General features: G+C 41.3%; 1 protein-coding gene across 1 annotated transcript; it reads left to right on the forward strand.

Annotated features, from left to right (window-relative positions):
• The first annotated feature begins 4627 nt into the window (after window positions 1-4627).
• On the forward strand, window positions 4628-14333 carry LOC123758404 (peritrophin-48-like). Its single transcript, XM_069322830.1, has 2 exons — window positions 4628-4820; window positions 12920-14333. Exons 1-2 carry the CDS (start codon window positions 4788-4790, stop codon window positions 13772-13774), a joined length of 888 nt encoding a protein of 295 aa, XP_069178931.1. The 5' UTR covers window positions 4628-4787; the 3' UTR covers window positions 13775-14333.
• The last annotated feature ends 2852 nt before the right edge of the window (window positions 14334-17185 follow it).

Consider the following 17185-nt stretch of genomic DNA (forward strand, 5'->3'; position numbering starts at 1 on the left):
ATTAGTAATGGAGGTAGTGAAGGCAACAAGCTCTCAGCGACCCTTTCGACTATCTCTTACAAGACTGAGAATCACCATCTGGCCAGACAAATTTTTCCCTTTTTAATAGATCATATCTCAACCCGTTCTCTCAAATAATACACCGTTTTCTATAATCCCAAATTGACAAATATGGGGTACTATGAAAAGTTTCCGAACACATGTGTTCACGTTTTTTTATGAACACATGTGCTCATAAAAATTTAAATGAACATGTGTTCATTTATGAACACATGTTTCTCGATATTTCTTATGTTTTTCTTCACTGTCGGTGGTAATGAAAATAACAATTCTCCAAAATTCATTTTTTATTGATGGTCTGACGCTTAGAAGCGTTTTGTAAGGGTTTCTTACATTCTCAAAGACTTGTTTACACTTAACACTACACTTATGAACTTCAATTTTATGATACACTTGATGCACTGTGTATGAAACATTTGACACATCCCATCGCTTTTTATTGGTTTGGGTGAGGTGGGTACATTAGAATGGAAGTAACTGCAGAGGGCCTATTGGCCCATATGATGCATTGAAGAGGGCAGAATATAGTTGTGCGTTAATTGGCTGTTGATTGCTGGTGTTGACTTTTTGATGTGTAGTGCCTCGCTGATGTCGAGCCGCCTGCTATCGCTGTACCTATCGATGATTTCTGTGTTGTTTGTTAAGATTTCTGCGGTGATGGTCTGGATGTAAGAAGAGATTATATGTTCCTTGATGGCGCCGGTTACTTATGCTTATACTCACGATACCTGTCAAAACACGACGAGCTCCTCTGGCCTGGATAATCACAGCGTCAAGAAAGAAAAATGCCTCTCCCCCCCCCCCCAAAAAAAAAAACAATATATTGAACGACTTTAGAAAACGGTATATTTTTGGATGATAAACTGCTGAAAGAGAATTTTCTAAGAAATTATACTCAGCTCTGTTTGTTGAGTTGGTTGTGTTTGAGCGTTTGAGAGGAATGCAAGAAGCTGTAGTGACTGACATTGATGGTTTAGGTTTTAAAGAAACAAAAGTGAGAGGAAGTGAGAGCGAAGAGTGAAGGAGTGTGAAGGATTTAAGAACAAGAGTGAGAGAGAAAACATAAGAAAGGGTTTGTCTATAAACGAATGAGAGAGGTGTGTAGCGACGAATTACTTCTTGTGACTCGGCCCAATGAACTTGGGAATGAACCTAAAACTTTGGGGAATGGAAGGTCCTGTGGAGAGTGTAGTCAAATATATTCGTTGGTACAAAAAGAGATTGGTACGTTACCAATAGGCTTCGGAATAATTGTGATGGGTTATTTATATAGTAATGTAAGATACAGTAACTATCAGGAGAAAGCACTAAGCTATTACGATAGCAATGTCGCAGTATAGCAATAGCCGAAGTAGTAATAATAATCAAAAGTTGTTCTTGTTGTGGCAGTAGTAACACTAAGAGTGCAGTAAAGAACTAGAAGTAGACAAATTAAATAAAATAAAAAACTAAATTCACAGATGGTTGTACATTTATAACAGTTTTCATAAAATTACAATACTTTATTTACATAAGATAGTCACAATAACAGCGCAACACTTAGACAAAATAAATCTGGATTAGATTCAGAAGTTTATTTTGTCCGTGAAAATAAATATAAAGAAAAATACAGAATATACAGATAGAAAAATCACTACATTTGTTGCTAGAGTAAACAGATGTTACTACCATAGACAAAAACTTAAAACGAATATAAGTCGTGCGATTCAGCCAACCCATCCCCCGAAAGTCGTGCGAATTAGCCAACCCATCCCCCAAAAATGATAGTACTTATTGATACTTTGGACAAAATAGTTACTCTATGTAATGTTGGACAACCGAAAAGCTCAAAAATTCAAATTTTAATTTTAAAACGTCCGAGAAAAAAACTAAAACCTAACTTAAACATTCCTTGGCCTGGTATAGCACACATATATATACTGAATTAGACCTAAGGTCTAATTAAGTATATATATTTAGTTATTAAGTTAGGATAGCTATTAAGCCTAGGATTGTTAGGACAGGTTAGGTTAGGTTAGGTTCTTCACATTTACTTCGCATTTAAGATAATGTCATTTGAGCTAATTCATTAATACCAAATGATAACTTTTTGGTGGTCCAACAGTACATATTGGTACGTTGGACCAAACAGTTGCTATGAGGACTTCCATTTTAGAAGGATGGGCCTAAAAAAAACACACCATCAACAATTTACATAAAGAGACTAACCTGGATCAAAATCACTCAGAACACAGAAGTTATATGACCTCGATCTGACTTCTGTAGGATTTACCATGCTACTTAATAAGCTAGTTTTAAGGCGTGCACCTCGTATTCACCAAGACGCTAATTCAATTCCCCGCAATGCTCCAAATGATTTTCTCACTAATATTAGTAGAAGCAGGAATGATAATAATAACTGGTGAATCAATCAAACTTTACTTATATCAAATGCACTGATATTCAAAATTAATATAAAATACAGTTGAATATACCATTTCTGTCTCGGCCGAGATTTGCGATTGAGAGTCTAGAACGAACCACACTATACTACCGAGAACGTACAAAAATTAACTGTTGTATCCAGTAATGTTCCCGTTTTGTTTCAAGGAATACTCCAAATTGCACGCTAAATATGAAGCATTATATATATAACCTAACCTAACCTAGGCCTAAATAACCAATCGAAGACCTAATACGCCATTTTAGGCCTAATTTAGTATGTAAAAGTACTATGCTAAGCCTACGAAAGCTTAGGTTTGGTTCTTGCCTTCTTTCTCTCGATCAATAGGTGATATACTTTCACTTTTGGATGACAAGTTGCATTACCAAGGTCTCCAAAGCATTATATTTTTCAATTTCCTCAATAACATCACGACGGCTGGTAAATTTCCCAACAGCTAATCAACAGAGCCCTGCTCAAGTCCTCATTTATCGTGAGAATACTACCAACGATTCAGGTCTTGATGGTCACACTCGCAGAAGGTGGACTAAAAACAACACAACCAGCATAAAAACAGTAATTGTTTTAATGCATTAAACTGTAAGAACATTATAAAAGAATATATAGTTTGAGGACTAAACTACAGGAACGCTATTTTTTGATTAGGGAATTTTGTACTCTATTTATTTTGTTTACTAAGTTGTTTACTAAGAACATAAGGATTAGGGAGCACCGGATGAGGCCTCTTGACCATTTTAAGCACGTTTATATCTATACCTCTCTCATCAGCTCGTCCTCTCAAGCGCTCACGTCACTAAGCTGATGTACTAAATTACCCGAACCGAATCTAACCGAAAACCCGCGAATAGAAACCCAGATAACAAGTAAAAATTGAGAGCCTTAAAGGATTTATACGTCAAAATGCGATGTACTTACTCCTCAAGAGGAATATTTGCTCGCATATCTACTAGACTGGTCTCATTTAAATCCACCTCCTCTTACTAGTATACAAATCTAACTATTTGTGATTAGTTAGCTGCTCATTCTATTCATCCACAACTATTTTGTAAAACATAATTCTCCTAAAATTAATTACTTCTATCATGTACCTATTGCTGTAGATTCCAACACCCTGTGTATATCACGCACTTTTTAACCTTGATCATTTCTCCCCTCGTCCATAATTGCCTAGTTGATATCTTATGTAGCATTGCTGTCTCTGCCTAGGTCAAGGCAATTTAATTTTTTGACATTAAACTTCATTTGCCAATTTTCCACCTGGCAATGGAGTATAATTTTGCGTATGAAGAATAATTTTGTGTATGGAGTATGTATGTTTATGAGTCTCCATTTGTACCCAGTACACGCCTGGTCACTGCAAGCTTGCAGATATTTCTGGTTATTCCAGCATCCAGGTCGTTAAAGAAAATTATTATGAATATTATAGTGTAGTACAGAGCCTCAGCAGAAAGCCACGAGACAACTATACTAGGCTTTATAATTTACTGACGTTCTCTATGATAGAGAACGTTGATAGTTACTCTAACTACTGACGTTCATCCACTCCGACCCATATAAAGATGGCAAGGGTATATAGCACAGTGTCTTGGAAATAAAGGACAGTGGCTATATAGACTGCAAGATATATGCATTGAAATAAATCTTTATATTACTAATACATAGTTTAAGGATGAGGATATGCATAAGTATACATAATACTATGCAAATGATGTAAACGTTCACGAAAGCTCATGTATATGGACATAATAAAATAGGCATGATAAGTCAAAACTAAGAGAAATAGGTTGAGGTTGAGTGCATGGTTGGATAGAAATAGGTAAAAACTGTTGATAATAGAATAAATCTATTCAGGGTATCAGAGATAAAAAACAAATCGCAGCAAGCAAACGTGTATATGCTGAAAATATAAGAAATAAAAATTGTTAAGCCGAAAAAACTATGGATAAAGGACGGTATAGAAAATGTGGACATTTTGAAAGTTTAATATGTGGAATGTATGAAACTGTAAATATAATTTTTATTGTATTTACATGACCTCGACAAGTTCGCTGGCGGTGCATCAAGAGCGTGAATGTGATAAGGATTAGGGTATAAATGTTGACGCCAAGGCAACAGTAGCGGCAATATACTCCTGAACCCATAGTAAACCTCAACCAACTACCCAGCCCACTTCCTGCAAGGAACACAAGCGCAGGAGCCACACTGAAACGAAACGTAAGCGGCAGCACCACAGCTCAGCAGTTAACTTTCAGCTGTTTACCGTCAGCTGTACAGCGTCTTCAACATGATCAAGCGGCTGTTGCTTTTATCGCTCTCGGTAAGAATATCCGCAAGGGATTTATTTCTAAGACATATGCAAACTTTTCAATAGTATTTTGGGCCTAAATTTGTATATTTGTTAACGTGAACTCTTGTTTGTCAGTCAGAATTGTCACCTTAACCTTTCCAAGGGAAGACTATTCACCGGTGATCAACAAAACATAAGAAGTAAGAAAGCTGCAGAAGACCTATTGGTCTATACGAGGCAGCTCCTATTTTTATCCACTAAAACTCATTCACACACACACGCTCACACATACATACATACATACATACATACATACATATATACATACATACATACATATATATATATATACATATATATATATGCGAACAAGCCTGAATGGTCCCCAGGACTATATGCGAATGAAAACTCACACCCCAGAAGTGACTCGAACCCATACTCCCAGGAGCAACGCAACTGGTAACTACAGGGCGCCTTAATCCACTTGACCATCACGGCCGTCAAAAGGAAGTGATAGCCGAGGCTATTTGAGCCACTTCCCCGACGGCAACTCGGATGGTAATCTTGGGCATAGCATTTCACCAAATCACCTCATTCTTTGGAGCACACGTGAGGAACACAAATGCGAACAAGCCTGAATGGTCCCCAGGACTATATGCGAATGAAAACTCACACCCCAGAAGTGACTCGAAACCATACTCCCAGGAGCAACGCAACTGGTAACTACAGGGCGCCTTAATCCACTTGACCATCACGGCCGTCAAAAGGTCATGTATAAGCAAGTAGATGGGGTCGCCATGGGTTCTCCCCTAGGTGTCCTGTTTGCAAACTTCTACATGGGTACCATCGAGCAAAAAGTCTTAGTCGACATGAACTTGAAACCGGCCATATACTGCAGGTATGTTGACGACATTTTTACACAGGTACCTGATGTCAGACATCTGCAGGAGCTGAAGGAGGCATTTGAGCAGAGTTCCGTGCTGCGTTTCACTTACGAGATGGAAAAGGATGGGAAGCTGCCCTTTCTAGATGTAACAGTCATGGAAAAGAGCGGAGGTTTCCACACTGCAGTCTACACTAAGGAAACGAACATAGGAATGTGCCTAAATGCCAACAGCGACTGCCCAAACAGGTACAAGAGGAGTGTTGTTAACGCATATGTCGACCGTGCTCTCAGCCACAGCTCAGAATGGAAGCAAGTCGACGAAGAACTCTGTAGGGTAAGGCAGGTCCTAGTCAACAACGGCTTCTCCAATGGTTTCGTCGAAGACATCATAAGAAGGAAAGTGAAACGCCATGCAACCTCTGAAGAGACAACTAACACAACACCTATACCCCCTATTAGACTATTTTACAGGAACTTCTTTTCCACAGCTCATAAAACGGAGGAAAGGGTCCTGAAAGATATTGTTAATAGAAACGTTATCACTACAGACAAAAATCAGAGGATACAACTGATGATTTACTATAAAACCAGAAAAACGGCCAGCCTACTCATGAGAAACTCTCCAGACACAAAGCAGAACGCTTTAAAAGAGACCAACGTCGTCTATGCCTTCAAATGCCCACTTGGGGACTGTAAGCTCCAAAAAACCCAGTATATAGGCAAGACAACATCTCTTTCTAGGCGTTTAACGATGCATAAGCAACAGGGCTCCATTAAGGAACATATAATCTCTTCCCACAACCAAACCATCGCCAGAGAAATCCTAGTAAACAACACAGAAATCATCGATATATACAGCGATAGCAGACGGCTTGACGTTTGCGAGGCACTGCACATTAAGAAGTCAACACCAGCAATCAACAGCCAATTAATGCACAACTATATTCTACCCACCTTAAGACTCCGCTCCAATATAGACGCATCAAGAAATATGGACCAATAGGCTTTCTACAATCACTTCCATTTCAATACCCATTGTTTCGTGTTCTGTCTTGTGTTGATGAAATTAATACCCTATTAAATATCACCTCACCCCATCCACCTCACTCAAATGTTGTCGTGACGCTGAACCCCGGTTCATTCCGAACACAGCGATTACACAACACATAACACCTTGCCTCAGCAACCGTTACTACCACCTATACTCCTACACACACCAGACCCTTGAGGCGTACCACTAGGTTTGTACTGGAACACAATGAATGAACACATGGAAGGTATTTAAAGGCCGTCGTGTTTTGTCATTTAATTACAAAGAATAGACTCTGACAAATAATACTATATTAATTAACATACTCTATTAGGTCAATACACTTCCAATACCCATAGACCACTTGACCTCCGCGATCACCACCCACACTCGTAACTTCCGCCTAAGTCCCTAATACGGAATGATTACTACAACGCTCCACACCCGGTTAGTCTTACATTCAATACTCACATACTGCAGACTTAACTTGGTCACTAAGATCACAACAGGCTCTCGCATAGCTGTCTGCTACACTTCGCTGCTGCCGCAAACGGAGAGGCGGAGGACTCCCCAGTTCCACTCCCACAATCAGACTGACTCCAGTCAGCCATCTCCCTCAACCATTTCACCCCACCTCTCAAGGAAGGTATAATCCGATTAACCTTATCCCTAGAGAGGTAATCTTGTTCCTAGAAGCCTGACGAAGAATAATTCCTCTTTCCAGGAATTAATCATTTGGCTAAACAGCTTCGGTCTTAATCCATTGACCTTTCTTAGATATGTGATCCATAGTCTGTCTACTTACATGAACTTCCAATCATCATTCGTTAAGTGTTGTAGTAATGATCCTCTAGCTAATAATTCCTACTAACTTGTGGATTACAACACCACTCCCCTCCTTAAACACGCATATGTCCCCATATGCATCATTGCAATGGTTCCATTAGTGTAAGGACCTGGAGGATGCACCCACCATATGTGTACAACTAAAAAATCATCCAATAAGTTCATCATACACACGATGAACTAAATTAAAATTTTCCCCGACATGACTCACAACACTTCTCCAACATATACATTATATTCACATCATAGCACAGGTAAAATAGTCTGTAATAATTTTTCCCATCTCCAACAATGCACATATACCTAAACTGCTGACATATAATTACATACAAACATAACCATAAAATTACATGGACCAGAATGCTGGCACTTAAACAGAAATGACACTAGTCATTAATATATACACAACACATATATATCTAAGGTTCTTCATCCTTAGTAATTATAATTTAACATCTTGCCCTGTACTGTTGACATAAGGGCTTACAATGATCACACAATGTTTCACTGGCCTCCTCCACAATTGGCAGCATCACTTCTCTTGTCTTCGTGTCCCATGGTTGCTAGGTCATAGATCCTCCATGACCCAGACAAAACCCAGGCTGTCCAGCCTGGTGAATGTTGTTAATGTCCCATCGTTGCTCTGAGGTAACGTGATCCTGGCCTCCAGAGCAACGGAGATTCCTACCCCAGGGTCATGTCCCCTTGGGTCTGTGCTGACGTCTCGTTCCAGGGCACCAATCCCAGAACGCTGTAGATCCCTCACAGCTCTCTGGTCTAGGCCCATCCGCCCAGAGTGTGTTCACCTGTATTCACACCTTCCCGACCGCTGTACCTGCAAAATATTCCCTCGGAGCCCCCTGGCTCGATCCCATTATTACATAACCCCCTCGGCTCCTTACTCTCTCCCCGTATATAGCCTGAGCGCAGCTGCAAAACCATTGCAGCTGGCCCTTATCCCTGCTTTGATGTCAGGGGGCGAATTTCGCCTATAACGTCACGTTGGCTTCACTTCCTCCCCCTTTTTTTTCTCTAGAATTACTGAGTGTAGCCTCATGGCTTCCCTTCTACTCTACCTGAAGCTCTGTGACATGATCCCGAGGGACCTTCTCAAGCCTAACACTCAGTAATGGTGCCGATGAGGTAATATACAGTATATACATACACATACATTATCACAATAAATACCTCATTAAAATAATTTCACAACTAATGTCACTAAAACATCATACTGCCACTGGCTCGCCTCTAGCGAGATTCCTGTAACAACTTAATAAGAAATTAGTATATCTACTTCGCTCGTCCACTGCAACCACCAACACCTGAAATTTGAAATTCTACCTTATAATCTTATCCATAAGACTTACCCACTCCGACTTAATTAATGAAAATTTTAATGAAAATAATGAATTTTTATTAGTCTTTTATGAGTCTTGCTAGAGATATCGACTTGACTCGCCTACTGCAGCCACCAACTCCTGCAATTATTCACATTTCATCTTATCCATAAGACTTACTTACTCCGACACACCATTACCACTGGTCATCCCAACCACTGATGACCTCAATATAACGCCACACATCCCTACAACCACTTCCTGCGTCCTAACGCACCGACCTTGCTACGCCAATACTCACCTTACCGACCACTACCTGGCGCCCCTGCGCCACCATATACTCCACAACACCACACTCCATACCAGGCGTCCAAACGCCACCACACTACACCACCCAACGGCGTCCCCAACGCCCTCAACACAACACACGGCGTCCCCAACGCCCTCAACACAACACACGGCGTCCCCAACGCCCTCAACACAACACACGGCGTCCCCAACGCCCTCAACACAACACACGGCGTCCCCAACGCCCTCAACACAACACACGGCGTCCCCAACGCCCTCAACACAACACACGGCGTCCTCAACGCCCTCAACACAACACACGGCGTCCCCAACGCCCTCAACACAACACCCGGCGTCCCCAACGCCATCAACACAACACACGGCGTCCCCAACGCCATCGACACAACACACGGCGTCCCCAACGCCATCAACACAACACACGGCGTCCCCAACGCCATCAACACAACACACGGCGTCCCCAACGCCCTCAACACAACACACGGCGTCCCCAACGCCCTCAACACAACACACGGCGTCCCCAACGCCCTCAACACAACACACGGCGTCTCCAACGCCCTCAACACAACACACGGCGTCCCCAACGCCCTCAACACAACACACGGCGTCCCCAACGCCCTCAACACAACACACGGCGTCCCCAACGCCCTCAACACAACACACGGCGTCTCCAACGCCCTCAACACAACACACATGGCGTCCCCCAACGCCATTACCACCACAGGCATATGCCTTGCGCCAGAGCGCATCAAAACACCGCGAGACGTCACCACCAATAACACCACCAATAAGTAACCAGACGCCACACACACTCCCTTTTCTCTCGTAATCCATTAATTACCTGACCAACACTCGTCAGGCATAATTTCTTGTGTAGTGGCCACCCGCCACACTCTACCACCTGCGTTAACATACTTCAACGCTAATGTCTACAATACACCCGGTGTTACAACACCCAGTTATGCTACACATGCTACACCTTGGCGCTACAATGCCAACAATGTCATGCACTATACTACATCCATGATATCCACAGTGAAAACATGCACATTTCACTACAGTAAATACTATGCATTACGCTGGCGTCTAATAAGCCACTACACATGCATTACACTACACACCACATGCATTACACTACACACCCCGGCGTACAAACGCCAATACACAACCATGCACTACACCCGGCGCCACACACCCCCACCAACGGGACATGCTCCCCGTGTCCCACGCTAACACTCTCCATAATGCTACCTGCACCCACAAAAAAATCTCCCTGGCCCTCTCCAGGGTACAGTAGACGGCGAACCCCAGACGTCAAATTACGCGTCGCTCGCTATGCCAAGGCGTCCATAATTCACTGCGCCTATTTTCTGTATCTACACCTGACAACGCCGGAACTCGCACAGTACTTTAGGTAATATTTCATTATCCTTAAAATATTCGATTTACACGTTACATGAAATTTTATTAACTTTAAATTACGTAGTTTACACGATTAATTTCACCTTAGCAACGGTTTCTCACTGTTTCCGCCTTACCAACGATATAAAACAAGCTCCAAGGTGCGGCTCGCTTGGCCCACCCATCGCTTGGCCCGCACATGGCCTATGCTGGCCCACATTCACCCGCGCTAGTTTACCTCGCCACGCTGTATAATCCGCACTGCGAACACTGTATAATCCACACTACGAACACTGTATAATCCGCACTACGAACACTGCACTTGTTTTGGATCCCGATGCTTCAGTGGTCCAGACTTGCCTCTTAGCCGTCTCTCGTTGTGGGAATCTGGAAAGAAAGAAATAAACCCCACATGTGCCCCACAATGGCCTAGTCCCTTTAATTAACTAACACCTCTGCCCTGGTCTCACCTGACCCTTCTTTCCTCCGTCTAGTAACCCCCATTCTCACCACAACCCGACGTCTGCCATTTCCCGAACATTCCCTCACCAACTAAACCAGAACCACACTTCCTTCATCTCGCACAGTGTTCCAAAACCTGTTTGCGCTGCCACCAAATATGTCGTCTACCAATTCCCTAACATTCCCTCACCAACCAAACCAGGAACACTATGAAGGGACACATGGAAGGTCTTTAAGGGCTGTCGGATTTTGTCATTTAATTACAAAGAATAGACTCTGACAAATAATACTATATTAATTAACATACTCTATTAGGTCAATACACTTCCAATACCCATAGACCACTTGACCTCCGCGATCACCACCCACACTCGTAACTTCCGCCTAAGTCCCTAATACGGAATGATTACTACAACGCTCCACACCCGGTTAGTCTTACATTCAATACTCACATACTGCAGACTTAACTTGGTCACTAAGATCACAACAGGCTCTCGCATAGCTGTCTGCTACACTTCGCTGCTGCCGCAAACAGAGAGGCGGAGGACTCCCCAGTTCCACTCCCACAATCAGACTGACTCCAGTCAGCCATCTCCCTCAACCATTTCACCCCACCTCTCAAGGAAGGTATAATCCGATTAACCTTATCCCTAGAGAGGTAATCTTGTTCCTAGAAGCCTGACGAAGAATAATTCCTCTTTCCAGGAATTAATCATTTGGCTAAACAGCTTCGGTCTTAATCCATTGACCTTTCTTAGATATGTGATCCATAGTCTGTCTACTTACATGAACTTCCAATCATCATTCGTTAAGTGTTGTAGTAATGATCCTCTAGCTAATAATTCCTACTAACTTGTGGATTACAACAATGTAGATATAAACAAATCGGAGATATGTAAGTTCTATTCAGTTGTGTATGTGTAAAGTCTTTGAAAATGTAATAAGTTTTACGAAACGCGCTCAAGTGTCGCGTCAGACTAGAAATAAAAATGAATTTTGGAGAATTGATTTTTGAATTACCTCCAACAGTGAAAAGAAATGTACGAAAGATTGAGAAAATTCGTGTTAGAATTATTAATCTTACTTTTTCGGTCATATTTAATAATATATGTCTACAGGAAAGACTGCTACCAATATATATATATATATATATATATATATATATATATATATATATATATATATATATATATATATATATATATATATATATATATATATATATATATATATATATCCTATGTTTGAAACAATCGCTTGATTATTTCGTCTATAATATTATCCAGAAAAACCCAGGTACGTATCTCAGATCCGCATGTGTCAAAAATATCACTAGGTTCAAAAACATTATTTAAAAAATAAAGCTTTGGGTAGCGGTAAAAATGCACGTCGCGGATTTGAAGAGAAATTAAAATTTGTTTAACTTCTTTTTAAACGTTTTAGCGATTTTCCTCTTAATTTTCAGTCTCTGGTAAAATATTCCCATTATTACCACTTGATTAGAAAAAAAAAATTAGCTTCAATGTTTTCTTGGGCTTAAATCGCTTCTGACAATAACATCACTAACAATAATTACAACACTGACAATAATAACATTGCTGACAAAAATAACTTTACTAACAATAATAACATCAGTAACAATAATAACAACTCCGACAATAATAACATCACTGACAATAATAAAAACAATGACAATAATAACAACACTGACAACAGCAAATATATATTCGCAAACACTTATCAAAATTGTTTGATTTATAAAAATTATATTTCCAGTTCAAGGTAATGTTTGATAATTTTATCATTTAATTATCAGTGTTGGTTTCAGCAGGAACATTAACATGGCTGGCGTCTGCTGCAGGTGGTGTTGGTGGCGGCGCTGCTCTGTGTCACCCACGTCCTCGCCCAGATTAACTGTGACCCGGATTGTAGCGGTTCTGCCGCTTCTGATAAGGTGCCGGATCCTCTCAATTGCACTCAATATTACATCTGTTTGGCACCCAACTTGGCCTCGGACGCTCCGGTGTCTTGTCCAGAAGGTCAAGATTTTGTTGACACAGCGTGTGCTGATCCTGCTCCTGATGACCCACCATGTAAACCTACCTGCACACTAAATCCTTGCCATCTAACATGTGCCGCCGACTTGGAAAAGATCTCTGACCCGAAGAGTTGCAACAACTACTACTATTGCGTGGGCACCAGTGCTGTGGGGCCCGTGGAATGCCCAGTTGGTACACCTTACTTTGACGGTACGATCTGCGGTACGGACGACACCAAGTGCTGCGGCGACCTGTGTATTCCCTACTGCTATCCCAAGGTAGTTGAGGCTCCTGACCCCTACGACTGCACCAGATACTACATGTGTCCCGAAGAGGGATTAGCCAGCGAACTGAACCATAATACCTGCCCTTCAGGGTCCAACTTTGATCTAGCAATGGGTTATTGTGTGGTCGGCGCCCCTTGTAATACCCTGTGTAGCGACACCACGGTCCCCGGGGTAAGTACGACCCCATCTTCAGGCTGCCAGGAGTCCATGACGTGCACGTCAGTGGGACTCTTCCCCAAGTGCACGACGTGTGACCAGCAGTACTTCAACTGTCGCACCGTCGGCCAGCCAGCCATCGTTGAGACCTGCACAGGATCATTGCTCTTCAACACCGACCCTTCATACCCTTACTGTGTCAAGCCCGATGACTGCCCTCACCACGTGATCTGAGCCCACCTGCAGGTACTTAGCTGAATACATAGACGTCTTTTTCCACATACTTGGTAACACTAGGTGGTTGTTTCCACCTACCTGTAAACACTAGGTATCTCCTGCGACCTGTGGTCGGACTTGAGAAGAACTCTCAGAACAGCTTCCAGGTAAACTCCAGGTAAACCTAGAGAACTAGGTACTACCCCGAACCACTATCCTTCCCTGTGACCATAATCTACACCTGAGTCTCCACTCCTGTACTTGAATCATCTACTTACACTTGTAACACCACCTTCACCCAGGAACAGTGCGCGTTGATGCAAGTAATGTATAACTTAAAGTAAATAACGTATATTGTGTTTCAAATAATGAATAACTAAAAGGAAGTAATGATTAACTTAAACCAAATAATGCATAACTTGAGGCAAATAATTTATACCATACCTAAATATGTATACCTTGAACCAATCAATATTCAATCTGAATCAAGTAATAATTACTAATGTATAATGGGTATAAAGTATAGTATCGCTGTAAGCAAACTATAGTTTTCATCAAGTAAAGAGTCGTAAACTAACTGTGGTTTACCTTCTCCGGAGAAGAGTGAATACAAAAACTGACGAACATGTTACTGTGACTTTTTACAGTAGAAATAAGTCACAGATGAAGTCAGAGTAGTAGCTGTGGCAAATCTCAGTACAAATAATAGTTGAAGTAATAATAATCAAAATAGCAGTTACAGTAGCAGTGGTATTAAGGTGAGCCATATTAGCAGCATCACAAAGCAGTAGTTTCTAACATTAGAACAACTAGTAATAGTGATACTATTATTAGTACAGAAGGAAATCTGAAGAATCTGAAGAGAACATGAGAACATGAACATGTATATTGAACACTTCAATACCACACCAGAGTGCAAACTGGTAATTTGTAAAAATCTAATTTCGTTTCAGTTCTGTTCCACAAGAACCCTAGCGGACTAAGTTGGATCCCAGGTTACGTAACGTGAAGCATATCGTGGTCTAGTGGGTTATGGGACGCAGCTGGGAGCACCCAGGTGTTAGTATTTAGTCCCCACATTGCTCGTATTTGTTTTCTCACTAGTATTAGTAGTAAAACAAATAACAGTAATCACTATGTAATCAAACTTTTTTTACACCAAAAGTGCAGAGATTCAATATCAGTATAAAATTGTTTGTTATATCCAAGTAGAAGTAGATATAATGGGAGTTGTAGTAATATTAGTTGTAATAGTGAAGATATGTCCATCATTTCCAATTACCTCAACAACATCACCACAGCTGACAAACTCCCACCAATTAATCAACAATTTTTACTCTAGTCCTTATTTATCGTGTGAATACTCCCAAACGCCTCTGGCTTAGTCACAACATAGAAGGAATACTCCGAAACAACGAAACTAGTACTGTACATTTAAAAGAAAGAAACTTAAATATTCATATAATTTTACGATTAAACTACAAACAAAAATTTTTGACAAAGGAATTGTGTACAACATTAAGTTTGTGGAGTTACACAACATATGACTTAAGAAGCATCACATAAAGTCTGTTAGGTCTAACTAGGCGGGTTCCATGTAAAAATCATCCCTCTCCCCTCTCATCCATGTGCGTACCTAATCTATTTGTGAAATTTGGTAAACTGTGTCTCAATAATGCTAGCTGGCAGCCCATTTTAATCATCCACAACCCTATTCTCCGTGACTGTATTCTTAATATGGTATATAGCGTTGCTATATATGCCTGGGTTAAAGAATGTTAGTTTTTCGAAGTTAAACTGCAGTTGTAATTTTTTTCTGCTCTGCACTGCAGTATGTTTAAGTTCCTTTGCTATTCGTTTGTCTTCTTTTACATCCACTACACGCCCTGTAACTGTATTAACCACAAACTTGCTGATATTACTGGTTACTGCGGTATCCGGGTCGTTGATGTAAATTATAAAAAAACAGTGGGCCTAACACATAGCCCTGCGGGATGCCAGTAGTGACTTTCATCTACTCAAAATCTATTATATATATAATTACATTGTTTTTTTTCGTTTTAACCATGTTCTGATCCAGTTTAGTATGTTTCCACCATTGTCGTGCACTTCGACCTTCCTATGTGCCTTTTCATGCTGAATTGTGTCGAAGGTCTTGCTGAGGTCATGAGATATATAGCATCATTCTTGCTATAGTTGTCAACAGCCTCAAATATACTGGAATAAAATACAAATAAATTGGTGGGACAGAAAGGGCCCTCGTCATCCCGTGTTGGGAGTCTCTCATCAACCTGAGATTTCTAGGTGATTACCATATAATCTGCGATGATTGTTTCTAAGAAGTTCCCCCATGATTAATATCATGCTTATAGTTGCAGCAAGAACTCTGTCCTTCTTGAGTTTTGGGACCACGTTAATGACCCTACAGGCAGTTTGATATATTTATTTATTATATTCGCTTGAGGTCCACTGAGCTCTTTCTTATGAACAAGAAAACAGTACACAGCAAAACAGGATAACAACAGAACATCTACAGTTGACACGATGTGAGATAGTCAGCGAAATACAATGGAAAATTCACACCTGAGTCAGGCACTAACCAAGGACCAGGTCAACGGTGAGGAGGTCACGAAGTTGTCTGATACGATGCTGCCATGAAATCCACCAGGATGAACTCTTCCACATCAAAGGAATGCCGATGACCTCACACGTCTCGTTCAGCTGTATATAAGATCACGTCCAACGACACCAGTACCCCCCACGTCATCGTCACCGTCACACGACAGACACATCACTCCACAGTCAGCCTCCCTACGATAGAATTCACTACCAGATTAATTGTATGCGAGCCAACGTTGCTGCTCCCACTCACAAAAGGAAGACTCTCTCCAGTTCAGGTTCTGACAGTGATGGCGTTTAGCATCCTGTGAACAAAGCCAACAAGACGAACCACTCCACTATCCTATCAAGTGGAGGATAGTGGAGTGACCTATCAAGAAAAGAGGCCTTTACTGATAAGCACTCCAACTATCCAGATAGAATCCGCACTGCAAGTCTTCAAGGTGCAGCATGCTGAAGGTAAGTCCTCGTACGCCACTGTAGTGGACCTTAAAAAAGTGGACCCAAACTCAAGATCAGAGCAAAGCCAAACCTCAAAGGCGAATATATTATGAGACCCAAAGACGAGACAGCTGTAACGATTCTTAAAAATTACTGGAAATGCGACGAACTCAAGCCAGAGAACAAAATAAGGAAAATTATTGTCCTCCACTATCCCTTGCACATGGCCCTAACTCATTTCGAACTGCTGAATTATGTGGTGTCAGCAGAAAGGTGCCAGGTAAAATCTACGAAGCAGGAAACCCGACAAGTCCTTCTCACAGTAAATGCACGGATCCCAGAGAAGCTTGATCTTGGCATTTGGGGCAT

This window comes from Procambarus clarkii, chromosome 11, assembly GCF_040958095.1.
Source record: "Procambarus clarkii isolate CNS0578487 chromosome 11, FALCON_Pclarkii_2.0, whole genome shotgun sequence".
Lineage (NCBI taxonomy): Eukaryota > Metazoa > Arthropoda > Malacostraca > Decapoda > Cambaridae > Procambarus > Procambarus clarkii.